Source organism: Pleurodeles waltl, chromosome 1_1 (genome assembly GCF_031143425.1).
Source record: "Pleurodeles waltl isolate 20211129_DDA chromosome 1_1, aPleWal1.hap1.20221129, whole genome shotgun sequence".
In the NCBI taxonomy this organism is placed as follows: Eukaryota; Metazoa; Chordata; class Amphibia; order Caudata; family Salamandridae; genus Pleurodeles; species Pleurodeles waltl.
Genome location: NC_090436.1, coordinates 188,494,561 through 188,521,792, shown reverse-complemented (window position 1 = coordinate 188,521,792; position 27,232 = coordinate 188,494,561). Strand labels below are relative to the sequence as shown.

At 45.0% G+C, this 27,232-nt stretch overlaps 1 protein-coding gene across 2 annotated transcripts in view; it reads left to right on the top strand.

Annotated features, from left to right (window-relative positions):
- MTMR12 (myotubularin related protein 12) overlaps positions 1 to 27,232 on the top strand; it is a 598,822-nt gene that overhangs the window by 191,573 nt on the left and 380,017 nt on the right. For both annotated transcript variants that reach the window (XM_069220461.1, XM_069220466.1), the window contains exon 3: positions 20,292 to 20,431. In XM_069220461.1, coding sequence (XP_069076562.1) covers positions 20,292 to 20,431 — 140 coding nt within the window. The remainder of the gene's footprint in view (positions 1 to 20,291; positions 20,432 to 27,232) is intronic.

The window sequence follows — 27,232 nt, the reverse complement described above, 5'->3', positions numbered from 1 at the left end:
GTGTGGAGGTCCTTTGGGGGTTTGTAGAGTCTGTCCGATGTCCAAGCAACCCTTCAGCGATTTGTTTCGAGTCCTGGGTGCAGCAGGCAGGGTTTAGCACCTTTTTTTCTTGGTGCAGCAGGACTTCAGTTCTCTAGCCCTGGGTCTTCTTTGTTGCTGGTCTTTTTTTTGTCCTTGGAATCTCATTCTCTGGTCTAGGGATTCTCACTAAATACTGTATTTAGTGGGCGTTTAGGGGAGTACCTAGTAGTGACCAGTGATTCATCTCCCTTACGGTGGCTACACCCAATAAGTGACCATTTCCTGTGGGCAGAGGTCACTTCCCTGCACCTAATTGGCTATTGCCCTTCCATGCAAGATGGAGGAAAATAAAACGGAGGGGTCACCTCGCATGTAACACCTTAGAGGTGGTGCAAGCTGGGGCTTACCACTCCTCCTGTCCTTTGTGTGTTTTCCCACCATTGCTCCCGCCAAAAGTCGGGGTTTGTAACGAGTTTGCATTGTGCTGCTAGCAGCAGGTTTGGGAGTCGAGTTTCAAGGGCGGTAAGCCCTTTGAAGTTAACTAGCAGGGCAGTTGACATTCCTGGGGGGCGGCGTGATACCACCTCTCCCCAGGAAGGGCTTTGTTCTGGGATCCAGCGAGCAGGATGTCTCACCCCAGGGTTCCAGAATCTTGTCTGGCAGGCTGATTTTGACCAGTCAGCAACCATGCCTGGGTATTTAGCTTTTGCAGAGGGCACCTCTAAGGTGACCCCTGGGTACATTTTGGAATAAATCCAATATTGGTACCAATTTGGATTTATCATCGAGTTGTTTGATACCAAACAACCTAGGGTTCAGAGTAGTCATCATGTAGCTGTGAAACTCGTACTGAAGGGGTCCAGCACATGCATTTAAAATGGCTGCACTGTTCACTTACTGTGTCCCAGGTTTGGCAGTGACACAGTAGGGCATATTGCTCACGCATCTATACCCACACTTACAATATAGTGTGCCATGCTTTAGGGCTAGAAGGCCTTCCAGAGGGATGACTTACCTATATTGCATGCAGTGTATAGTGGATAGGGTACATAGGCTGGGTGCCATGTCGAGTTTGCATTTTAGGATTGCACAAGGACGCTCAGCCTTCAATGGCAGTGATGGGTGCTTCTGAATGCATGGCCGTAGAGGGTGGCACAATATGTGCTGATACCCTCAGGGGCCTACCCTTAGTACCCCATGCCCTGGGTACCTAAGTACCATTAACTTGGGACTTATAGTGGCAGCTAATGTTGTTGCCAGTTGTGCTAATGCAACAGTTTTGGGAAAGAGATCTGGGCTAGGGAATCTGGTTGGCAGGGCCCCTGGGCACTAACAACTTTGAGACCACATCAAATACCAGGCAAACCATGACTAAAGAGGCCTTTTCTCACTATGTCTTTTTCTACACTTCCTCTACACTCCTTTTCTCACCCGCCTGCATGAAAACAATCTAACAAAGTAGTCAATGCCCATGTGCACTATCACCAAGAAGAAATCACTCGATCACCTGACTCAAAATGCTTCTTAGAAGAAAAACAACTTGCAACACTCTGAACCCAGCATGAGATGGCAGGACTACGCAGAGCATGTGAATCTACAGCACTACATGCCACGAAAAGATACTTACTGGGTAAGTAACATTCTCCTTGATAAAGAAGTGCCAGGTTTTACACACATCTTTCAGAGGCATTAGCACAGTCTGTAAAATGATGAGGAAATAATAGATAAAACTGGGCTTTATCCATAAATGACATTCCGAAGGGCACCATCTCTGACATCTGTTTAAAAAAAAAACCCAAAACATAATTTTAAACATAGCCCAACATCCTGGTTGTGTAAGCCACAAAAGAACACAAGTGTGTTCAAAACAAATGGGACATGTAATAAACACATCACATGTAAGCATTCACAGTGTACACTTTGGAGTGTCAGTGTAGAAAAATGTATATTTGTAACGTGACTTGCCAGTTGCAAAAACGAATTTTGGAACACTTAAGGGCTACACAACAAATATGATGCATCTTACCCGGTAACAAGGTGCTACTACAAAACACATGGCGGAAATCTAGAGTTAATTAGATTTTGAACTGTTGATGTGGTAGAGAAACCACTGAGAGGTGGAGATATGGTTGAGATGCTCAGACAACTGGAATTGAAATATATTTTGAGACTGAAAACTAAGGAACCCTTTGGTCATAACCAGGATGAGGAACATTATATGCCCTTATGAGCAATGAACTCACTGAAATATTTCATGAATGGGGTATTTTTATTTATTTTGGATGCTGTTCTGTTCATAACGAAAGATTGTTGCATGTCTATTAATTCATGTAAACAAATAAGATTACCTTACTCTTTTGATAATTCCCTGTTGGTTTTATGGTGTTTGTATGCATATCATGGAATGTATGGTAACAGATGACTTTTGGAATTAGAATTCCCGCCCGCCGTGGTTAAGAGGATATTAGCCCTCTATAGGGAAGAAGTGGAAGTCAAAGAAAGAATTGCCTTATGACTCTTGACACAAATGGGTAATTGGTAATTGCAATAATTTTATGTCGATCTCAGGTTTGACACGATAATTCTCAAGGGGAGAGTAAAAGACTAACTTCCTTAAGCGCAGGAACTTGTAAAGAGTGTACGAGGCTAGTGTGTTAAATTGTGATTGAAACGTTTTTCAATTCTTGTGTGATAAGACACTCAAGAAATTTCAGATGTAAAGCATATAGGATGTCATATAAAAAAAAAATATGTAATATTTCCCTTTAGATAAGGTTTGTGATAAACTTTTGAGCTCAAGTTACCATAAGCAAGTGTGTTGAATCTACGTTAGCCATAATGCTAGACCTGATAAAGAATAACATGATTCTTGTTAACTGTGTGGAAAGGAAGACACCTCACGTGTGACCAAAACTACAGTTAAAATGCATTGTGTTTTTCCGGAGGCACTATTGGTGCTTTGATGATTGGGAAATAAAGCAAATGCAGTGACCTGGAGTGCTGCCTGTGCCTAACCTGTGACAAACTTGATTTGTGTTGTTGTTTCATGGTGATATCACTGAAACATTTAAAAAATTTAAGTGACGTTCTAGTCAGATGAACATTTGAGTGATAATGTAATGTTTTCAAATTTAAAAAATACCTTAAAGTTACCTCAAAGTAACCATATCTCGTGCATGAAGGTAACTAGAACTCATGCCCTTCCATGCACAATTCGCATATTGCAATGGAGTTTTCAGTGATTTTATAGATCATCTCATGAGTCATGTAATATTTGGGGTAATAAGCATGACGAGGGTGGTAGCTAGACAGGCCTTCTCAAAAAATCATAAAAATGTTACCAGACCTGAAGGTCTAGTGACTTAAATCTACTCGACCTAACTGTAATGCTCTTGATCCATAAACTGAGTTCAAATTACGTAATCCTAGGCGTTGGACTTTTTGCCTTATGCAGGGTCATCCCCAGTCTTTTTGCCTCCTTCCTCCTGGTTTTTCTGACCTCTCGCTGTTGGCTCTAGGATTCTGAGCACTTTATCACTGCTGACCAGTGCTAAAGTGCAGGTGCTCTCCCATCTAAAGTTGGTATGATTGGCTTATACCTCATTGGCATATTTAATTTACCTATAAGTCCCTTGTACAGTGGTATCTCTATACCCAGGGCCTGTAAATTAAATACTACTAGTGGGCCTGCAGCGCTGCTTGCGCCACCCACTGAAATAGACTTTTAATCCTGTCTCAGGCCTGCTAGCGCAGGGCCTGTGTGCGCAGTTTTCTGCCACAGGGACCTGGCATCTAAACTTACTTGCCAGGCCCAGAACTCCCCTTTTACTACATGTAGGTCACCCCTAAGGTACGCCCTAGCTAGCCTTATGGGCAGGGTGCCATGTATGTAGAAAGGCAGGACATGTGCCATATCACATGGCCTGTCCTGGTAGTGACAAACAGCCTAACCTGGTGTCTCACTGCTGTGAGTGCTGCCTTCTCATAGGATTGCATTAGAAATACCCTGCCTTATGTGTAAGGCTTATTGTCTGATTTATGAGGGGTAGCGTAGGCGTGTTTTTTATGGTTGTGATGGTGATAATAAATGCTGCTTACTGGTGTGCGTGTATTTTTTATTACTATCACAGAAATGCCACTTCTAGAAAGTGCGCATTTATCTGTGATTATGACTCTGGTGTTTTGCAGCTTGACTCCAATCCACGTCTGGGCAGAGTGACTGTTGGGGCTTTGTGCATACTTGTCAGACAGCCTGTACACAGGGAGGGTGGAGGTGTCACAAAGATGCATCTGCATACTGAATAGTCTTCCTGGGCTGAGAGAAGGGAGAGGCGGGGCACACCTACATTTGTAAAGGCTGTGCCCTGGCCTCACAATAGGGTCGTTAACCCTCCACTGATGTTTGGAGCCTGTGCTGAAAGGAGAGAGGGGGCACTCCCAGAACCAGTTGTAACTGGCTGGAACCTCCTCTCCCTACCATTGTAAAACACTGTAAGAACTGACTATAAGTACAAGGGAATTTTTCCCACAATTTGGAGACGTTTTGAACTTACCTGGAACTGAACACAGGCTACCGGAAGGACTCACCAGGAACCGCCATGGACTGCTGCTGCTGTGCTGACCTGTGTCTGCTTGGTCACTGAAAAGGACTTGCCACATGCTGCACCCCCTTTGTGCTGGCCTGTTGATAGGCCCTCCATCTGTGGGCCTTTTCTATGGACTCTGTCCCCCAGGAGCAGGATGCTGTGGTCCCTGACCCCTGTCACCTTGTGAAGCACGAAGGAGTGCTTCAACACTGCCAAAATTAGCGCTTTGGGGCTACACCTTTAAATTGTTAAAAACGCTGTGAGCGTGCGTTTTTATGGCAGAATTCACTGCCGCAACCCGGCTGTACATCGGGCTGTGGCGCTATGAAAAGCGCCCTTTAATTGCTGCCCGGATCACCGCCGCAGCCCCGGAGGCTGCATTCCTGGAAGCGCGAGTGCGGCGCATCTTCTAGTGCCCCCAGGGCACTAGGAAAACGAAGCTGAAGAATCCGGAGCAAGCGTGCTACTAGCGGTGCCCCCGGGGTAGGGATCGCTCCGAGGTGCGCCCCCAGGGCACCGGCAGACCCGGCCTTGGGAACGATCATCATCAGAGCAGGAGGGAGAGAAGGACGCCTCTCCCTCGCTTGCTCAGGCCCCGGAGGGCTCTCCTGTATCGTGCAGGCGGGGCGGCAGCCTCATTGGAGGCTCGCCTGTGCCGCGGGTTCTCTTTTGGGCCCCCCTCGTGGGCCAGTGGCATTGTTTGGGGGTCTCCCCCCTGGTGAGGGTCGGTGGAGGCCCGGGGAGACCCCGGGAGTTCACGGGTCCCTGGAGGGGCCCGTTTTCAATCCGGAGGGGGTGCGCAGCGCCCCCCTCCTCCCTTCAGGATTTCCCTGACCTGGACCCCTCTCGTGAGGGCCGGTGGAGGCCTAGGGGGGCTCCCAGTTATCACGGTCCCCAGAGGGGCCCGTCAATTATACAGGGGAGGTGTGTGCCGCCCTCCTTTCCTCATGGGATGTCAGAGGCCCCCGTTTTGCGCAGAGGAGCGACAGGGGCCCCATTGTTCATCTTTTAGGCACTGGAGGTGCCTTCATCAACTCAGGTACTGTTTACAGGGACAATATATCTCAGGAGTTCCTTTTAGAGACTTTAGTGGATTGATATATTGCCTACCTGTTTTTGATGTGTGATGATGCTTTTACATATATGGGCAAATGTTCCTTTTATGGGCATGACTTGCTAATATGTTTCCTTAACTTGCCATATGCTTTCTAATGTTCCTACTATGGGCGTTTTATGATATTCTTATGACAAGTGCTCTAATGTGATAACGTGTTTCCTGACTACTGCTTATGTTGCAGAATACTGAGTAACCTGTGTGTTATGTGTGACTACTGCTAATTTGCAGAGTAACTAATGTGTAACGTTCTGACAACTGCTAAGGTAGCAGGATAGTACTGACGTGATGTTGGGTCTGATAATTGCGCTGTGTACAGTACAGTATATTTCCATATAATCTGGTGTTGTGTTTCCTTTGTGGTGGGGATATTGCATCACGGGTGTTGTGTGTGTTGTGCAAACGCTTTACACATTGCCTCTGGGATAAGCCTGACTGCTTGTGCCAAGCTACCAAGGGGGTGAGCAGGGGTTATCTTGGACATGTAACTCCCTTGCCCTGACTAGAGTGCGTAAGTTCTGCCTGGCTGAGGTGCATACCCTAGCCAACCAGAAACCCCATTTCTAACACTAGGCTAATATTTTAATTCACTGACAGCCATTTTCTTCATTATCACATAGGAAAAAAAACTGACATCCTATAGCCCCTTGTTTCACAATGATTGTCAGACAGCTCACTTTACAAAATCATCTAACTGTAGTATGAGAAAAAAGTAACTTATCATCTTTCAGGATAAGGTAAGCAGCACTTAGTAAAAGGACAAACTGACATTAGACCCCTGTCCTTCAAAACACAGCAAATATGTCAAGGTATAAAACAAGATTTAAAGGCATTTTTACTGCTCATTAATTTTCTGACTGTACAGATCACCTTTTATATCCAGCTCGATGACACTCACCAGAACAGACCAGTAGGACCTAAAAAAACAGCCTAACCTGATAAAATCTCACTCACCATAGGGATAAGCCTGTTTTAATTATCTTAAAGCGCAAGTTGTAACTATAACAGGTGAATTCTAGTGTTTTGTTTAATGTTAAAACGTTACATTGTCTCTGAAACTTTCACCTAACTATAACGCTACTTTGACTTTTTTTCATTGAATTTCACTTTTTTTTTTTCTTTCATAAAGTAATATTTTATTACCATACGTAACGCGAACCCCCTGCCGCACTGCCTCTGGGGGGGGGGCACAGGGCCTTGAGGGTCAGGGTACACCTACCCTGCCCTCCTATATGTTTTTTTTATAACCAACACAGAACATGGGACTAAGACCCCGAGCCCTGTAATTGCTGCCTGCAAAAATTTGTCCTCACTTTACAGGCAGCCAGTCAGAGTGCTCACTCCCATGGGAGACTTTGTCCTGTGAAAGCTAGTTAGCCCAAAGGAAACATTTCCCCTTAGAATGCTTTATTTATTTAATTATTTTTTAAATTGGGCTAGAGGGACTTTCACAAGAGTCCCTCAAATCCAGCTCCAGGTATACAAGTATTTTTTAACCTTAATTTCTCAAAAAACTACTGAATGGATTTACACCAAATCACAACACATCGTTTTTGCGGTACCACTGCTCAATGTTCCTAAAAATAATTGTATGGGGGAAAAAAGCGTTTGGCGTGCCTTACCCAAAACACCCTACACTCCCCCCCCCCCCCCTTCTCTGCCTTACAGATCACCCTGGAGATTTCCAGGAAGAAGAAAAGGTGGATAAGACTTTTTTGGGAAGGTTTGGTGAAGATTCATGGTAAAGTTATTAGCAAACCAAAACAATCAATTTCCTATAGAAATGTAGTCCTAACTGTAAGTACCTGTGGCTATCTGGTTTTGCTTGAGCTCCTCTGTCTGAGCGAAGAGCAGTAAGGGAGATCAATATGTTGCTGGCTATACACAAATGCTATTTTGGAGTATATAAATTAATACTACTTTATGTACTTGAAAGTACAATTCATAACCCCCTGGCCACAGATACCCTGCCTTTCCCTTTTCTATCCTTTCTGCACTGAGATCTTCACACGTCAGTATAGGATTTATTAGTGAGTAATAGCAAGACAAGGAAGAGTGGTGGGAGAAATTGGATTAAATACTGTAGAATGAGTTGGGTAAAGGGAAATTGAAGGAGGTGCTTGGAGAGTGACATGTTAATGAAAGACACACACCCATATAAGTGTAGGACAATTGGTATTCACAAAATAAACACTTAAATATCCTGAAATAACGCTGCTGACAAAACAGGCCGAAAAGTACCCCAGCCCAGCCTTGGAGTAAGTCATGTACAGACAAATGGCCAACCACTGGTACTGTAAGACACACTCATAGAACTCAATATAAGCAAGGAATAAAACCTAGGAAAACATATAAAATAAATGAAATCGAGTAATATTTTGAATACAACTTTCTTTTAATAGACATTGGCCCCTACTACGACCCTGGTGGTCGGCGGTAATGTGGCGGAAAGTACTGCCAACAGGCTGGGGTACTTTTCACCATATTATTACATTGACGGTTTGGCCAAAGCCAAACCACCAATGTACCACACCGACCGCCACAGCGGTAACAGCTGCCGGTATGGAGATATCAATCTCCAGCCCGGCCGCCGTCACTGTTCCACCTGTGGGATTATGACCCTGCCTACCGCCATGGTTTCCGTGCCTTCCTTACCGCCACTACAACCATGGCGGTAGGCGCTCTCTGTCACTGATAGAGGTCATCCCCACCCCTCTCTCCAGATAAACCCCACCCCCCACCCTTCCTTCCTCTCCAAACCCCCCCTAAATTCACACCCCCTACACACACACACACACACACACACACACACAAACGCATACACGCACCCATTTGCACATGCATCCACACATGCATACATCCATTCATACACACATCCGCACACACTTTCATACAGACACGCAGTCACAGAACACAACATACATGCACTCACACCTCCATACATGCACACACGCATTTAACACGAAACACACACCTGCATACACACACGCACAAACATTCACACATTCACACACACACACACACACACACACACACACACACACACACACACACACACAACAGCCCCCTCCCCTGTCGGAGCACCCACTTACCTTGTTCAGGGGGTCCTCTGGCAGGAGACGGGATGGGGCGCTGCTGCCAACAACAGCGTCGGCCAGAAGAACACCGCCAGGCTGTATTATGGGTCATAATATGGCTGGTGGCGGGCTACTGGAGTGGTGCTGCTGGTGGCAGCAGTGCACCTAACCACCATCCGCTGGCATGGTCACAGACGGATTTCCGCCATCCTTCTGGTGGAAATCCGGCTGCGTTCATATATAATGGTGGATGGCTGGTAGCCACGGCAACGGTCTTTAGGCGCCTGTCGCCGCAGCGCTAGGTATGTTTTTACCATCAGTATCATAATGTGGGCCAAAGTGTTTTAGTAAAATATATTGTGAATATTTTTTGTTTAAAAAAAAAGAAATACATATAAAACAATGCCTCATACAAATGAAAACTGTAAGGGTTGGGACAGGGAAAATTGGCATGCAGGTGTATTTGTTACTGCCATAGTCCTAAGAGAATAGGAATTAGTGAAATGTATTTTTAATATTTTATTTGAAAAATATTTAGTTTTATTAAATTAAAATAGATTTTCTTAAAATGTCCAATTTCTTTCTATGATGACATCTCTGCCCAAATGACTATCTCCACAGACAGGGAGACACTAATGATAATTTGACATTTGTAAGGTCCGTCACAGAGTCTACACACTCTCACAGTCTCCCACTTGAGCGCGTGGAGATTTATTAGTCTATATGTAGATGTACATCTACAGATGGAAACTGTGCATTTTATCCATGGGGATATTTAAACCTAGGAGTAGAGTATATGTATACATGAGGAGATGCACACATGCAATCCGGTCTTGTGAATAGATCACATTATTGGTATACAAACATATTTAAAATTCATCCTACCCAACTCATGCATCCTGGATGAGCAGGTTTATGCAAATGACTACTATATGTGGTTCCATAATCTGATAGAGACATATAGGTGCATATTTCTTACCTCAGAATTTCCCCAGGCATCAGTGGTTGGATACAGAGATTTTTCTCGAGCTGGTACCCCTGTGTGCTGTTAGGTGGCGTTGATTGGCTTGGCGTCCATCATTGGCGTTGTGCGTGCTGGAAATGTCCTCACAAGTCCTATATAGGCGCCACTCTGGTGCGCTGGCGGTTCTTTTCTTTGTTCGACAGTTAGCTCCGATCCAAAGAAAGAGTCACTTTTTGACTGGTCTTTTTCAACTTTTTGTCAAAGATTTTTCCGTGTCTACACTCCTGGCTCGTCAAGGATGCCTTCTCGTAAGACTGGGTTCAAGTCGTGCGGATCTTGTCATTGGGCGATGTCAGTGACAGATCCGCACCTCGTCTGCCTTTGGTGTCTGGAGCCCGACCACAGCCCAAAGTCGTGCTCAGAGTGCCAGTCCATGGATCCAAAAGATTTGCGGGAGAGGTCCCTAAAACTCCTGGCAGCCCGCCTATACGCTCTGTGTAAGTCCCGATCGCGGTTGGAAGGAAGGTCCCAAGATCGGACGCGAAGAACTCTCGTCGTCGTCCCACTCCAAGTCCTTGGGATGATCGGGTAAGTCGAGGCACAAAAAGAAGTCAAAGAAGACCAAACAATCTTCAACTTCATCCCGGAATGAGAGTCGGCTCTGTGGCTCCCCGAGTTTCAGGGAGTCGGAGCGACTCCTGCCCTGAGGCCATGCACCTCATTTTTGGGCAGTGTGACTCTGCTGGAGTGCTGATGGGCCCCGCAGTGTCAGAAGGGACCCCCTTGGTTTCTGTGCCAGCGGCTTTGGCCTCAGGTTTAGGGGATCATCCATGGATCCGTTACTGGATCTGAACCGGTGTTGGTCATACCACCTTGACCTTCCCCTTCACCGGTTCTCACGCTGACACTCCTGGTGCCACCCATGTCCGCGGGTGTCGGATCGACAGCGCGCAATCCTGACACTGACAGGGACCTTGCCCCGAATGTTGGATCCTGACCCTTTTTTTATGGGCCGGGGTACAGTGAGGAATGTGAGGAGTCGCTGGACCCTTTAGAAAACCAGCTCCAGAACACTACGAACTGGCGTATGGACCTGGGTGAAGCCAGTGGTCTTGATACTTCCTCGGACACTGGCATGCTTTCTCCCCCTACCGTGGCTACAGAGGAGTGACCGTCATACTCAGTGGTGGTGCGGAGAGCAGCCGAGGTCCTGGGTCTTGAACGGCCTATGATGGCAGTCAGGACTTACCTCCTTATAGAGGTGCTTCCGCCTGGAGCTTCATCCTCTGAACCCCTATTGCTCTTTAATGAAGCCCTGACAGATGTCCTGCTGGGTACCAGTCCTTAAACACTGCATGACCTTTTGGCCATTGCTCCCACATGCTGTGGGATACGGTTGCACAAGTACTGTCTCTGCCCTGAGGAGACCCGGACTGTACATTCTCAAGCAGTTGCTGATGGGCGAGATGCAGCAAAGTTCACAATATGATGTGGGATGGACATGACTGACTCGCTGGGCAGAGCGGTTGCATTGACAGTGGCCCTTAGGCGCCATGCCTGGTTGAGTACATCTGGCTTTTTGGGGGATGTCAAAGTTAACTTTATGGACATGCACTTTGATGGCACCCATCTCTTTGGAGAGAAAGCAGACTCAGCGCTTTAGGGATTCTTGTGCTACGGCCAGGTCCTTGGGCCTTGCGGTGGTCCCTCGTCCCCCTCAGACTGCTTTTCGCCCCTTTCGTGTCTATGAAAGGGGTGGCCAGCCATGTCCATTTCCCTCCTTTCACCATGCTGCGTATGCTGCCCAGCCTCTGCATGGTCTGGGATGTGGCATCCACTGTCCTCGTGAATCAGAGAGCCAGCGGTCTGGCCAGTCCGCTGCCCCCCTATGCAGCTGCCTTCAAACCTTTGTAATGTGGGTTTTGCAGATAGTTTGAAGGGGCTACACCCTCCCCTTCGAGACTACCCCTCCACCCATTCCACCATCCTATGATCGTCTGACAGAGGATCACTTGGCACTTCTCTGCAAGGAGGTTATGGCTTCGGCCAGCAGGACCATAGGAGGTCGCCTGTGCCAGAAGTAGGCTGTGGTTGTTATTCCCGCTACTTTCTGGTGCCCAAGAAGAACATGGTCCTCCACCCTATCCTAGACCTTCGGTCCCTCAGTCTCTTACCCAAAAAGGAGATGATCAAAATACTAATTCTGGCTCAGGTTCTATCTGCCCTGGACCCAGGAGACTGGATGGAAGTTTTGGACCTGCAAGATGCTTACTTCCACATTCCTGTCCTACCTGCCAACAGACGTTACTTGCGGTTCACAGTAGGTCATGAGCACTTTCAGTTCACTAAATTCCCCTTCTGCCTTACCAGCACCCCTCGGGTGTACCACAAGGTGATGGCGGTGGGCGCAGCTCATCTGCGCAAATCAGTGGTTTCAGTCTTCCGCTATCTCAACGACTGGCTGTTGAAGTCGGGTTCACCCCAGGCTGTCATCTCCCACCTCCACACTACGGTGGTCTTCCTGCATGCACTCAGGTTCACGATAAATGTGCTGAAGTCATATCTGACTCTGTCTCAGACGTTCACTTCCATCGGAGCTATTCTGGACACAGTGCAGTTTCAGACTTGTCCTCCTGAGCTGCGAGTCCAGGATATTCAGGCTATGATACTGATGTTTCAGCCTCTATCCTAGATTTTGGCGAGAACAACTAAGGCTGCTGGGCCTCATATCCTCCTGCATACAGGTGGTGACACATGCCAAATGGCATATGTTGCTCTGCAGTGGGACCTGAAGTTCCAGTATGCGCAGCATCAAGTTAATCTTTCCGGCAGGGTCCAGATGTTGGAGGGAACTGCACAAAATCTGCAGTGGTGGTTAATGAAGCACAATTGGCCCAGTAGGGACAGATGCATCCCTCTTTGGATGGGGCAGAGATCAGAGTCACATGGTCTCCGACGGAGTTCGGCTCCACATCAGCTTGTGGGAACTCCGGGTGATCAGGATAGCATTGAAATCATTTCTTCCCTCTCTCAGGGGAAGGTACTGCAAGTGTTCATAGACAACTCCACCACCATGTGGTACTGCAACAAGCAGGGTGGGGTTGTGAACCTTTTGTGGCTCAAGGTCTCTTTAAACAGTGGTGAAAGCCTTGTTTAGATCTGTTTCCTTCCACAGAGAATGCGCAATGTTTCCAAGGTGGCAGTCTCTCGGCAACGCTTTTCATCTTGAGTGGAAGTCAGGCCTCATGCATGCCTTTCCCCCCATACCACTTCTGCCCAGAGTTCTCAAGAAGATCAAGCGCGACCTTGCCCAAGTAATCCTTATGGCTACAGACTGGGAATGAAGCATCCGATATCCTGGGCCATTGAGCATGGCCATCAAACCTCTGATCAGACTGCTACTTCTGAAGGATCTTCTGTCACAGCAGCAGAGAAGAGTTCTCCACCAAAACCTGTCCGGTCTCAGCCTTCTTGCATGGAGAGTGATCAGCGACAGTTGACAGCTTTCAACCTTCCACTTGCACTCTGTAATGTAATCTTGGCAGCCAGGCGTCCCTCCACCAAAACTGTATATGCCAGTCATTGGAAGAAACTTATGGCATGGTGCACAGACAAGTCTGTTGACCCCCTTCCTGCCCCTCTCTCAGAGGTTCTATTTTTTATACTTTCATGCCCCAGACGTGCTCTGTAATGGCCACTGCCAAAGGTTATTTGTCTGCAGTCTCTGCTTTCTTGTGATTGCTTGATAAACTCTCTTTGTTTAAATCTCCTATTGTAATAGGTTCCTTAAGACCTAACTCATATGTTTCCTCTGTCCCCTTTCATTATGCCCCAATGGGACTTGAATTTGGTTTTGACATTTCTGATGTGTGCTCCTTTCGAGCCTCTCCACAATTGTGCTCTCAGGCTTCTCATCTTGAAAATAGCATTCCTTATGGCCATTATCTCTGCCCGTTGGCCGAGTGAGCTGCAGTCATTGTTATTTAAGCCACCCTACCTTTCGTTTATCCTGACAAAGTGGTGCTTTGCAGTAGGACCTCCTTTCTACCAAAAGTGGTTACACCCTTCTATGTAAGCCAGTCCATCACCTTCATCAGCCAATCCCGCCTACTCTTTCACCCCCTACATCCTTCTAAGGAAGAGGAGAGACTCCACTGCTTGGACCCAAAAAGAGCATTGGTGTTCTCCCATGATCATACCAAAGAGTTCATTGTGGATGAGCAACTCTTTGTTGGTTATGTGGGTGCGAAGAAAGGTCGGGCAGTGCAGAAGAGAACCTTCTGTAGATGAAGTGTACTCTGCATTAAAATGTGCGGTGCGCTGGCTAAGAAGCAACCCCTCAAGGGTTTACATGCTTATTCTACCAGAGCTAAAACTGCAACCATTTGCATTAGCACGCGGAGTTCAAATTCTGGACAGCTGTCATGCAGCAACATGGGCATCTCTGCACACGTTCACCAAACGCTACTACCTGGGCAGTCAGGTCCATAGGGACGAACACTTTGCCCTTTCGGTCTTGTAGGACTTTCTGATGTGAGCTTAGTTCGCAGACTCACCTCCGTGGATGTATTGCTTGGGTATCTATTCTAAGGTAAGTAATCTGCAACTAGATGTCTCTATCAGATGGACAAGTTACTTACTTTTGGTAATGCCTTATGTGATAGAGACAATATCTAGTTACAGATTTCTTACTGACCCACCCATCCTCCCCATTCAGTGGACTGATTTCTAGGGGCAGGGTTTCACCTTTCAGGGCTGAATTTTGGCACACCAGTGGTCAACGTTCTTCATGGCTGTGCGCTTCTGACATGGAAAGTTGTGAAAAGAAACTAACGTCAGTGTGCAGGGGTGGTGCCTGTATAGGACCCTCAATGTAATTTCTAGTGTGGATGATGCCGACTGACGCGGAGCTAGATGACGCCACCTAATGGCATGCAGGGGTACTGCTCAAGAAAAATCTCTGGATCCAGACTGACGCCTGGGGAAGTTCCAAGGTAAGGAATCTGCAACTAGGTATTGGCTCTACCAAATAAGGCTTTGCCAAAGGTAAGTAAGTTGTCAGTTAGACAGAATACTAGAGTAGAGCAAGGACAGACCTAATGTGTGCTTTGGGAAATGTTTCTCTTTGACATCAGGCAGTTCACTTAAGGTTACTGTATTTTTATAACTTGTCACAATCAATAACCACTCCTCATGCTTTCAAGAAACACCCAGTTGACCCAATCAAATACTTGGCATCTAGCATTTTGCCCTGTTCCCTGTCGGATATGATATATTATGTGGAAGGTCTTTAAAGTATTGTCAGCATCCTGGTGTCACTGCAATTGTGGAAATCTGGATGGTCTCTGTTATAATACAGAACAAATATCCTTTATTCCTAAAATAGTGATAATAACTCCATTAACATCTCCTTAAACATCCAATTGCTCCACCCTTGATGATCAAAGACATTGGAGTCCAGCCTGATTTCATGCATTAAGACGTTCTTTCAAACACATGGCTCTGATGTAACAGATCACATCAGTGCAGTCTTCTATGCAAGGATATAGGCCCTCATTCTGACCCTGGCGGTTTGTAACCGCCAGGGCAGAGGGCAGAGGAAGCACCGCCAACAGGCTGGCGTTGCTTCCGGGGCAATTCTGACCACGGCGGTAAAGCCGCGGTCAGAAAAGGGGAACCAGCGGTTTCCCGCCGGTTTTCCCCTGCCCCAGGGAATCCTCCATGGCAGCGCTGCATGCAGCGCCGCCATGGGGATTCCGACCCCCTTCCCGCCAGCCTGTTCCTGGCGGTTTACACCGTCAGGAAGAGGCTGGCGGGAACGGGTGTCGCAGGGGCCCTGTTAGGATTTTCAGTGCCTGCTTGGCAGACACTGAAAATCGCGACGGGTGCAACTGCACCCGTCGCACCCCAGCAAATCCGCCGGCTCCATTCGGAGCCGGCTTCATCTTTGCTGGGGCTTTCCCGCTGGGCCGGCGGGCGATCTTTTGAAGATCGCCCGCCGGCCCAGTGGGAAAGTTGGAATGCTCCCCACGGTCATTTGACCGCGGGCGGTGTTTGGGCGGTTTCCGCCGCCCGCCGGGGTCGGAATGACCCCCATAGTGTTTTGAATGCTTGAGAGTCTGCAGCCAATTATAGGCCAACTGTGGTAGGACCCTTGATGGGGAAGCGAGACAACTGTACATAAAAGCATATAAAACAGCGCTCCAGTAAGACATAGGAAATGGTTTAAAAGTACAGTATCTGTCCTCAGAAAGGACTTTCTTGTTGCCATGGAAGATGACCATCAGACAGCATTGATACTTCTGCAGTTTATTTCACAGTAGACTATGGCAGCCTACCTAAATGATCAATATATTGCTTGCATCACAGCCTCAGTCATGAACTGCATCCTATTGTTTTGAGTCAACTAATTAGATCAGGGCCCATCGAGTCCACCAATACACAGTGAACACTGGGACCAAACTAACTTCACAGATTGTTTCATGACCCAGTGATACCAAATTTGAAAGTTGCCAGTTAAACTAAACAAAAACCAGTGAATTTAAATTTGCATAAACCCTAAAAGAAGGTCCAACCCAGTCCTCAAAACGTCAGTGCTTAGTAGTACATTTTATTTTTGAACTATAATGCACCACCTAAAGTTAGAGTTCAAACCAACCTCCAACTGCCTTTGCTCTGTATGGTTCTACTTCTTTTCCAGCAGCGCTAATTAGATCACCAATATGAGCCCTGCTAGACAATGGAATGTGGTCACTGTCAGCCTAGTAAAAAAATACGTACTAGGAGTCTAAATGGTTATGAACTCAGCAGCAAGCTCACAAGGATAGGCCTAGTATGCCCAGTCTAACTTTAGCCACTAATCCAGCCAATATAAAATATTGCTTAACATTTTATGCAGTATGCACAAAATGGTCTGGGACAAGGGCTTGAGTAACTACCCAAGTGTGCTCTCACCACTTTAATCCAGCCAAGATCCTCTGTTCAGCAAATGCAAGAACCACCTGCTAGCCGAAGCACAACTGTTTGAAACACTGACATATTTCAGGGCTTGAACATCTGGAATTCTTTCCCATCAAACATAAGGGTGCATCCAAACTATATAGTCTTCAAGAAATTGATAAAGTGAGGTTTAGGCAGTCATATGGCTTGAAACTGAGATCTAGACATTTGGTTTGCACCAGTCTCAACCTCAGAAAAGACTGTGCACCCTAGCCTGGTTGTTGTCCCTGAATAATTATTCTGATCCCGCCTGCTGTCACGAACACTGCTTAACTTCTTTGCACCAGATCACCAGTTTTGGCACTAGTTCTATAGTCTCACTCAACATGGAATGCTCACTTTCAATCCACAACTAGCAGTAAACACTTCGCTTTCCGTTAACGTTTTTCTCCTATGATTGCACTGCAACACTCATTCACCATGTCCAGGTTTCAAATAACAGTTTTCGGGGCACCTACCTGTCCCTTTCGATTCAAACACTTAAATCAGCCTTTTCACCCATCAGGCAAACCAGTCTGGGGGCAGACAAACTAGATCTGTGGAAGGGATCTTCTTTACTGAGGATCATTCCCACTCTAATGACTACACTTTGTCAGACATCCTCTGTTATCTTCCGAATTCATGACAAACTGGACATCTCAGTTAAAATGTACAACTTCCCTGGCAATTTAGTCAAATCCGCTCAAATTTCATTTTCATATTTAAAACTCCTAACATGTCTGTGCATCCTCAAGACCATCAGGGAACAGAAAAAAATAAGTGGCCACGCAGAATTTGTGTTTTCTTGAACCATTTTTGTTATTAATCCCTTCAGATGTTTCATCGTCTAGTACTACCAGGCAACCTTTCTTTTGTCAAGCGCAATTGGATTATTCACCTTTTGGATTTTTCTTACATCTGCTTTCGACATTCTTTTGGTCTGTTTAATGTACATGTGCAATATGCTGTTCATGTCTGGCTACTTAAAACTAGTGCTGACTTTTTCTGATTTTCACTTTCTCTCTCTACCACAACATAGTCAAGAAACTGCATCTAACCTCTATTGCTGCAACTAATACAGCTCTGCATAATGGAAATGGTCTATTTAACTTTGTGTTTCAATTTACTGTCTCAGTTCTACCCTCACCAGTCATCTATTTTAATTTATTTTATTTTATTTTATTTTATTCTTATCTGTGTTGGGATTTAAGACCTGCTTTCCAACTTTGATTGCTTCTGTTGCTCAGACTTCACTTTCACTGCCAGGTTATTGTACTCTTCTCACCAGATACCTCTATCCTTTTCAGCGTCTTATCCTCCAATTTCTATACTGCTTATTCCCAGAAAACATTTAAACTTTGGAAACCTAAACCTAGACTTAGCATAACACTTTCCTAAGCCACTGTACTTTCCTTCAGATGGACTACCTTTGATCTTTTCCATTGACCTACATGTCTTTGCTGGCTAGAGTGACATAGCCAGATTAAAACAACATCTACCCTGTCTTTTTTTTCTGTCACTTAATGTCGTTGTCTTCTGCATGAGGTCTAACTGGAATTTGCTATCCCATTTTCTCAGATAGCTAATCCTATACTCTTTCTTTCTCAACATATTTTTTGGCTTCTCCTCTACAAGATCTCAAACTTAAACTTTCAATTTTAACCAAGAAATGTGAACCTTGTTTTACCAACAAAATGAATGTCATGGGAGCTTTGTTTCCCAGACCCCATTCCTTAACTAAATGTTGTGCACCCCTCTACCTATGTCTTAGCTCCATTTTTGCTTCCTCTTCAAACGTTGTATGTCATTAATGCCACCTTATTTTTACACTTACTTTATTGCACACCTTAAGGAAAGCATAGCATAGTTAAGAGAGCATAGGTAATTTTCAATTCTCTTCTTGCCTTTGCTGAACAAAACTGCAGTCTAATGTTCTGTTGAGATTCTCTCTTAGGACATTAAACTGAAGTTGGTGCAACAACTTTATTCATCAAGCATAAGATAAAAATTCTGTTTTATTTCTTTCCTTTAGTTTTTTTTTCAGTTGTTGATTTGGTTTAGCAGGTCCATCTTTTCACGTACTTGTCTCTCCTTTCTTGGTCTTATGTCTTGGATAGGGTTCCATTATATATTTCATCACGCTGTTTTTTATGGTTTGCCTGTAGACGGCACCTGCCTTGTTGCAGAGGAAATGTTTTATAGACTAAAAGCTTAAAGAGGGCTTAGAGCACGGCCATTACTTACCATTGGTTGACTTGCAGGTTGCTCTTATTTCCTTGCTTCCTCTTGGTCAGCAGCTGCCTGCTTCCTCCTGGGCTTTGCGTTTCTGTCCTTGCAGTGGATCATGGACCAACTACAGTTTCCTGTCTGCAGCCAGTGTCCTTCCACTAGCTGCACGCTTACTGAGGTACTTTTTTACTCTAAGGCATGCAATCTCTAAGAATGCATGTGTCTGCAGTCTGTCTGCTCTTCCTGCTGTCTGTGCTTTTCCTGACTCCCTGCCACTTCTGGCCATCTGTGATCTTGCCCAAATCTCCATCCCCCACCACCCTTTTGGGTTGCTTGCGCCCTCTTCCTGTCGTCTGTTTTCATTGTGCCTTCCACCCTACTGCCTCGATTCCTCATCTACCGCTAACTCCCTTCTCCACCTTTATCTCTTCCTGTGTTGCTTGCCTGTCCCACCCTACTCTGTTTCAGCTGTCCAATCCATGCCTCCATCTGGCCCTCCTGCCCACCATAAAAAGAAAACGTTAACAAAGCCAAATAGCTCTCACAGGACTTTTTGGATTTGTCAATGTTTTTGACAACGTTGCACATCAGCGCAGGCTGCTGTGTAGCATGGCTTAAAGTAAATAAAAAACACTCTGACATGGTAAGCTCTGGCCACACCATAGTGCTTTGTCTTTGTTTACTTTGTCATGTTGCGCAGCAGTCTGCGCTGCTGTGCACCATATCTAAAAAAACATTAACAACGTCAATATGTCTTGCATAGATGAAACCTATTGGCTTTGGCAATACATTTTGTGATTGTTCTCAAACACCTACCTTAACTTTGGTTTTTGATTGCTGATCTCAGCCCTTTTGAAATCATCGATCTTCTTTAAGCGTTCTCGCTGGTCCGCAGACCCATTTTACCTTCTAGGGTTTGCACTGTTTCTCTGCTTGCTCTCAATGTATGGAATATTTTTCCGTCTCTTCTTGTTGTCTCTTAGCACTAAAATCCCCATCTTGACTGCTTGTAAATTGATTTTCTTCAAATTGGGCTTTCTTTATGTACAAATTAAACTTACAACATGTTTAACATAAAAAAGCACTTAGATAAAAGTACTATATAATGGATAAAATCATAGCCATATGTATATATTAGACACCTAGTGGGCTGCTAGCATACCTAGAATTCATTATTGCGCGTAATAATCGTTTTTTCCACTTGGAGAAAATTGAACACAATACTGTTGTCCCATTTTCAAGTAATTTTATGAACACTTAATACAAACGATGAGTGACATATTTATTTACAGCCAAACTTTTATATTTTTTTTTAAACTTAGGTGAACAGCTCCTCTGCGAGGCCAATACAGTCTTGAAGTGTACACAAGATGAAAGTTCCCAGCGTGGCATCGTTGGGAGACTGATTTGCACAAACTTTAAAGTTGCTTTCCTAACGGATGACCCAAAGGCCAAGGAGAATGTAGGTGGACATGTTTTTAATTTGCATATTATATATAATTCTATGCCTTTACTATAGTCAGTAAATGCCTCCAAATACACAGATTTTAGCTTGATTTCAAAGTACAAGGCATCTTGTTGCAAACAAGTTCACTAGATAATAAGGAGGAGTGCGAGAAAGAAAAAGATATGGTTTGTCGCTTGTATGTGTGTGCATGCATGTCTGTGTGGTGTATGAGACTCTCCAGACTCTCTCTTTCTGCATCAGACTGAAATTGTGTAAAGGAGCTGAGGGACAGAGCAAGCTCAGACTTCCTACAAAGTGATCCAGATCTTCCTGGGAGAAGCATGCCTCTTTTTCAGTATATCTATATATTGGGGCTGAGCGTTCTTTGTCAAAGTCTGATTTTGCTTAGACTCATTCTCATGCCAATTGGCTTTCCTTAGTAATGTGATCATCTATTACATTCTGAGCATAGTGGCCTTCCACTGACAATGTGAGGTGGATTGGCTGCAGAAAGTGAAAGAGACTGTCAGACCTAAGTCACACTCCAGAAGGACCGAAAAAGTGCACTGGACCTTCCAAGTCTCATGGAAATTGGACACTTATGAGATAATGCCATAGCTCCTGCTCTGAATTTAGACTGATACAACAGTTATTTCAACATTTAAAAGGTTTCACCAGTGCACATACTGCACTCAGCATGTTCATAAATAGAGCTATGTTTGCAAAACTCAGTATTAAGCCTACTCCACAACAAGAGCAGATGTGGGCCATCTTTGAAACTCTGCCACCTTGCATACCCTTGCTACCTTTTGGCACAACAATGCAGTCATGATGTTCCTACGAGTCATGCCATATTTTTTCTGAGCATCAAGTTGGGCACACATCAATGTTTCTGCAGTTTCTTTTTTCAGATATCTTTCTTTTTTGGTCACATGCAAAGAAAGAGGTCCCCAAAAAGGAAACTAAGGCATTTGCCTTTTTAAAAGGTGGGCATTTAGAGACAAACGCTCAAGTTTACTTTGCCTCAATACTGAGGCTTGGTGCTGTGCAATCAAATGCATGTTCAAACCCTTTGTGGGAGTGACAGAAACATGAGCAGTAAAGACTACACTACCAACTGCAGCAGGGACGACTGTATATATGCTAAGGAACATTTTTAAGCAATGGTTGTTTACCAACCAACAAATCCCACGCAATGGCTCCCTCACTTCTGGCCCAAATGCATGCACCCCCGTAGATGCTAACATGGGATAACCTTCTTGGGTTGTAGAACATCACCGAAAACTAATGGGAACTCAACAAAATGCACTAAAATTGTTTAAAAACATGCCCATCTGATTGTTCCTCAAGCAGTGGCAAAGTCTACATCTTGACCAGCGGATTCAAGAGGTCTGTCTGCTCCTGGACAAATGTCCAGTTAAAAGAATACCCTAGTGTGAAGTGCAAAGTGATTTACTTTACGCTAGGAAAATTGGGTCTAAAACAAGAGTTCAGACGTAGGCTTCAAGACTAGAAATAAATTGGTTAAGAAAGAAACGTTTTGAATTCTTCCAGTACAAGATCAGTTACTTTAAAGACACTTAATGTAACTTCATGTTTCGTATTTCTAAATCCCCATTGCTAACAACGCTGTAAAATATTGAAGTTCATTGCAAACAATCAAAACTCTGAAGAAATATTGTGCATTTTTAGGCTGATGTCTTGAGGGCTATTAGAAACAGTCATGTCGCTATCCCTACTCCAAAACTTCAACTTAAAAATCCTTTGAGATCTGGGGTTCCAGAGACGCTATTCCAAATCAGCATCCATTTTATTACAAAGGATCCAGTTCTTGGTATATCGTTTTGACAGAAGGTACTCTAAATGGCCTGAATGGGATGAGGAATCATCATTGATCCATCACAAATGTATGTCATTTCACCTTCATCCTCAACATGCTTTTGGAAAGATACAGGCCTTGATGTGATCCATGGCTGCTTGCATTTTTCTTGATCCTCATGTCGTAGCAATGCCGGGTGGGTAAATATTGTCAAAAGTCAGAAATTTGGGTGGAAAAGCAGATATTAGCACCTGCTTTACTACACTGTCTCTTCAAGCAGTGCCTGAGAAGCAAACGTTTGTGCACAGCATTCCAGAAGGCTTGCACTGTACAGGCAGTCATAACTGCACTTGAGTGATGGATTAGAAAGCTTTATGGAGTAGCTGATGATTTAAGAAATCTGGTTGCAGAGACAGAATTCATACTACAACAACATGCTTCAGTTGGTGACTAGCCATCTAGCCCTCAAGTTCTTTGTACTTTACTTACTGGAATTACCGTTGAGTTCAATTCATTGTCGTGTCTTTGACAGTGCTGCAATGCACAAATATTCCTTGTTCCACACATTACTTACTGTGGGAACAAGGGATACTTGAGCTGGAGAGTACTCTGCGTGATTTCTAGCTTTTTTCAACATCTGTGACCAAAGGATGCAAAATCAGTGAAAGCAGGCAAATGTAGCAGAGGTTTCTCATCTACTTACTGTAGGTTAAGAAAAATGGCTATTCCTGCACCAAACCATCAGATATGCCATTATTCACAGGCCACCGAAATAACAGCCTTTGCTTTCCACTCTCTTCTTACCTAGTATGAATGATTCAACAAAAATAGTTTTTTTCAGGAGCCTTAGTAAATAATGGAAAGGGCAAGGGGTGCCTGAGAGACTCCTTTCTCATAATAGACTATAACAGGTATACTTAATGTTCATCTATCCTATAACTGATCTAAAAGTGTCTTTCTACAGTATTATGGCTCTGGGGTTGTGCTGGGGATCTTCAGCACCAAAGAGCTTTTGTCATTGTATATGGGACCTTTCCAACATAGATTTATCAAGTAGAAAAGATTATATGGTTATTCCGAACATGATCTTTTTTTAACAACTTAATCAAAGGAGGAGTAAATCAAGATTATCATTCATGGATATTGTTTGTACATTTGAAGTCAGTTGTTTCCTCTCTGATTCTCCCAGATGCTTGCTTTCAGAACTCCTTGTCTAAAAGTACTTTTGGTCACAAAAGGAAGCACATTATCAGTTCGTAATACTTCCTTTTTAGAATTCGATGTGAGTGACTCTACGATATGTAAACACTTTGAATATGTTTTGATGCAAGGAGGAAAGGAGGCATGTGCAGCAGCTGTGCTCGGTTGAGATCTGTAAACCCGCCCCCAGTATTGACATTTGGCACTGGCAGCAGCACCATACTGATGGACAAGGGGGCAGCACTACCCTCCCACTTTAAAACTGAGCTTGTGCACAGCCCACATCATTAATGTGAGGGCGCCACCAAGAAGTGACAGCAGTGAAGGGTGCAAACCTCAGACTCCTGCTTGGCTGTCACTGACAGCTATACCCAGGGAGCCCCTATATCTCCAGGGAAAGAGAGTTGGGAAAGTAATTGAGCACACCGTCCATTAGATTTATATTTACTAGGGAAAGGAAGTCCTGTGCAACAGTGAGCCGGGGCAGGAACTGTCCACTACCACAAATTGAAATTTGCCAGGTAGGACAGCCTTGGACAGGCAGACCTGGGGCCACTGAGGTCCCATCTTAAAAACTGAATATGCGGTCTAGTCTATAAAGGTGGGGCGGGAGGCATGGAGGACTTGTGGGGGCTGGTTCCTCTCACCACCTTCCTCAACACAAGTGATACCTAACATATAAACAGCGTGGCAGTGTTCAAGAGCAGTGAAGGTGACCTGTCCTCCACAACTTCAGAAACACAGACCTAGTCTGTCTGTTCCCCTCATAGAGTGGCAGAAGATCACAAATGGAGGGCCTAAAGCGTTGGCAACCAACCAATGAGACGTTCTGGGCAATACAGGAAGTCCTGCTCCGGGTTGCTCTCCCCTGCCCCTATCCTTAGGACGTGATAAGCCTCATTGCGATACTCAGAGAAGCAGACTGATAAGTGAGTGACTTGTCAATGTACTTGAGATGCCAACTGCTTGTGCTCCCACCATGCCCAGCAAATTGAATAGCAGTGAAGATTGAACTGGAGCAGAGCGGGCCGAGGCAGACTGGGGATCTTGAACCTCTGCAGACACACCGTAAGTGTACTGTGATCCTCTGAGAACAGGGAGACACAGAGGATCCTCCCCCCCACCCATCCAAAACCCCTGTATGCATGCCAGTGGCACTGGCAAAGTGGCTCCTTCCATTACAACAGTAAATGCTTTAGTGGGCAAAACCAGAGCGGGGAAGAAACGTACTGGCAGTGTTGCAACAGCGGGAATGAAGCAGAAAGGGATCATGGATGAACTCTTGGAGGCTATACTTGAGGCTATAACACTGAAAGGGAAAGTGGACCCTGGGATGATTACCGCAAATTATTTGATAGAGTTCACCCAGCCGAAACAAAGATTCATTAGCTCCAAACCCAAACCTCAGATTTGCAGACAGAACTTCAGGAATTGATGGACTGCATCCACTTCCTGAAAGGGTGAGATTCTGGAGATGCTGGAAGGAGTGGAGGGAGGCAAACCTACACAGTTTGAGCCCTGCCTTGCCAAGATAATTGCCCTGCTTGACTTATCCATCTTGTCCACAGAGGAAAGCGTGCCTAAGGTCCTCACGTGGCCCCCACCCCCAGGAACTCTCCCAGGTCCATTGTGGTGAAAATGTTGAACTTTTGAGACAGAGACACTTTCCTGCAGTGTACTCCGAAAGAAAGTCATTTTGTTCCTGAAATAGACAATACATTAGCAGTGCAGCTCTGCAGGGCCAGCTTCACAGAGGTTTAGAAGAAACTAATAGACCATGGACTGAGGTAGGCTCTACTGTTCCAAGCTAAGTTAAAGATAATGTCAAAGCAACAAACTGTTCTTGACAGAACGCCAAGGTACATGGGAATGGGCAGAGCAACAAGGGTTAGTATGAGGGAGGGTACCCAGAATGCTGAAAACTGTTTCTCTGTCGACAACTATATCAGCAGAGTGAGCAGTACTGGTCCTAGCAACTTCACTGACTAGCATTCAGATGCAGCAGTCCCAACAAGATGCTATTCAGTAGCAATGATTTTTTGGCAGAGATCCCCAGATTACGCAGCCACACTGACTCCTCTTGTTGTGTAGCCATTTTAGTTATAGCTGCATGCACGTTATTTTAACACACTAGGCACTTTAACCTAGAAATATTTTATTTGGCTTCGTTTATAATTGTTACAGTGGCCACTTTTACGATTGTTGTTTTATTTTTCTCTATCTAGCTGTTTTTGCCTAGCCCAGCGTTCTGTCCTCAAACAAAATATTCTTGTTCACTCTGTGCTTCTTCCAAGGCTGCAGTAAGATAGGTTGCCGATGAACATGGTATAAAGTTTTGTCTCTGACATTCATGGAAAACACACATCCTTACGTAGGGACATTTTCTCAGAACATCAGCTGATTTATTATAAAAATACTTCCCTGTCCCTCACACGTTAGAGGGAGATTCCAGCCAGAGAACCACGACTGTATGTTGATTGCCGAATGCTTCGCTACAGCTGCTTTTGCAGACTTCAGGCCTTTGCTCAGGTATGGGGGGATGATGTCTTCCCAGGGGAACTTGAAGGGCAGAATTAGAGCTTAACACTTTGTGCTCTAGAATACCCTAGGTAGGAATTAGTCTGTTGACTCTAGTGACAATATGGTAGCATTATTTTTATGTTTTTCTGTCCTTGTCAAAATTTTAATCTTGTCATGCTGTATTGTCCTGCTTATTGCTGTCCACGCTTTGCGATCTAAGTTGCAGTCGCTTTATTAAAGCATTATTGAAATATACACTGCCTCTGTTTGTCATTGTGTGTGTGAGACTAATGTAACTTAGAGAAATGGATGAGACCTGAGTGACCACAGCTTCCCTGAGAAACCAGTTATGTAATGCGCTCAGCTGCTCAATCATCCCTGCCCTTCGGTAGAGATGAGGCACTGCTAGTTAGCCGGAGCAGAACCCAGAATTGAGCGACAGGTGTCACCTGTAGTGGCTCAGACTCAGTCTCCCACACAGCAGGCGATTCTGCTGCTCAAAATCCAATAGTCTCATTAGAATAATGAGAGCCTACGCGACACTCTGTTAATGAAGCAAAATCCATCAGCAACAATAACACCTCAGAGGAACTACCCTGGCTCACACCAGACAGCTGATGACCTTCTGTCCCCTACTTACAACCGGTCAATGGTTAGCTTTATCAAGACAGTATTCGCCTGATATGGCAGCTGCAACGTTGCCTCTAGGCCAACACCCTACTGAGGCTCCTCCCTCTCTCTCACTAGGAAAGGTTCACCTTGAGGTACTGGAACATTGGTGAAACTGGGAGAAAATTGACAAGAACAACACAACACTGCAGCAATGTATGGAGGAAGCTGATGAACAGAAATCTAAAATGTAGAAGATGTAAACATTTGTGGTGTGGATCCCTTTCCCAGGACCTTTCATTACCTTTAGATAGCTGGGCCAGATCCTGAGCAATATGCCAGAACAATTACCCCCATAGGTTCAATCTGTCAAGATCAAGGCCCCTCTGTTTTGTCGCACAGGTGTTCCAGGTGACAAGTGCACCAAATGCACAACAGTTAGCATATTACCTCAAGTTACGGTTAAAAGTTTGGATTTCTCTCGTGGGAGGGGTGAGAGGGAAGTTACAACTAGACATGGGTTCGGCAGGTTAGAATTGGCACTGGCAAGTGGAGGGGGCCCTCCAGTCGAAGTTGGTCTGTCACTGACTACACAGGATAGAAGTGAAAACATGTCTGTTTCTAACGTGGAATGTGTGTGGGATGTCCACTATAATTAAACAATATAA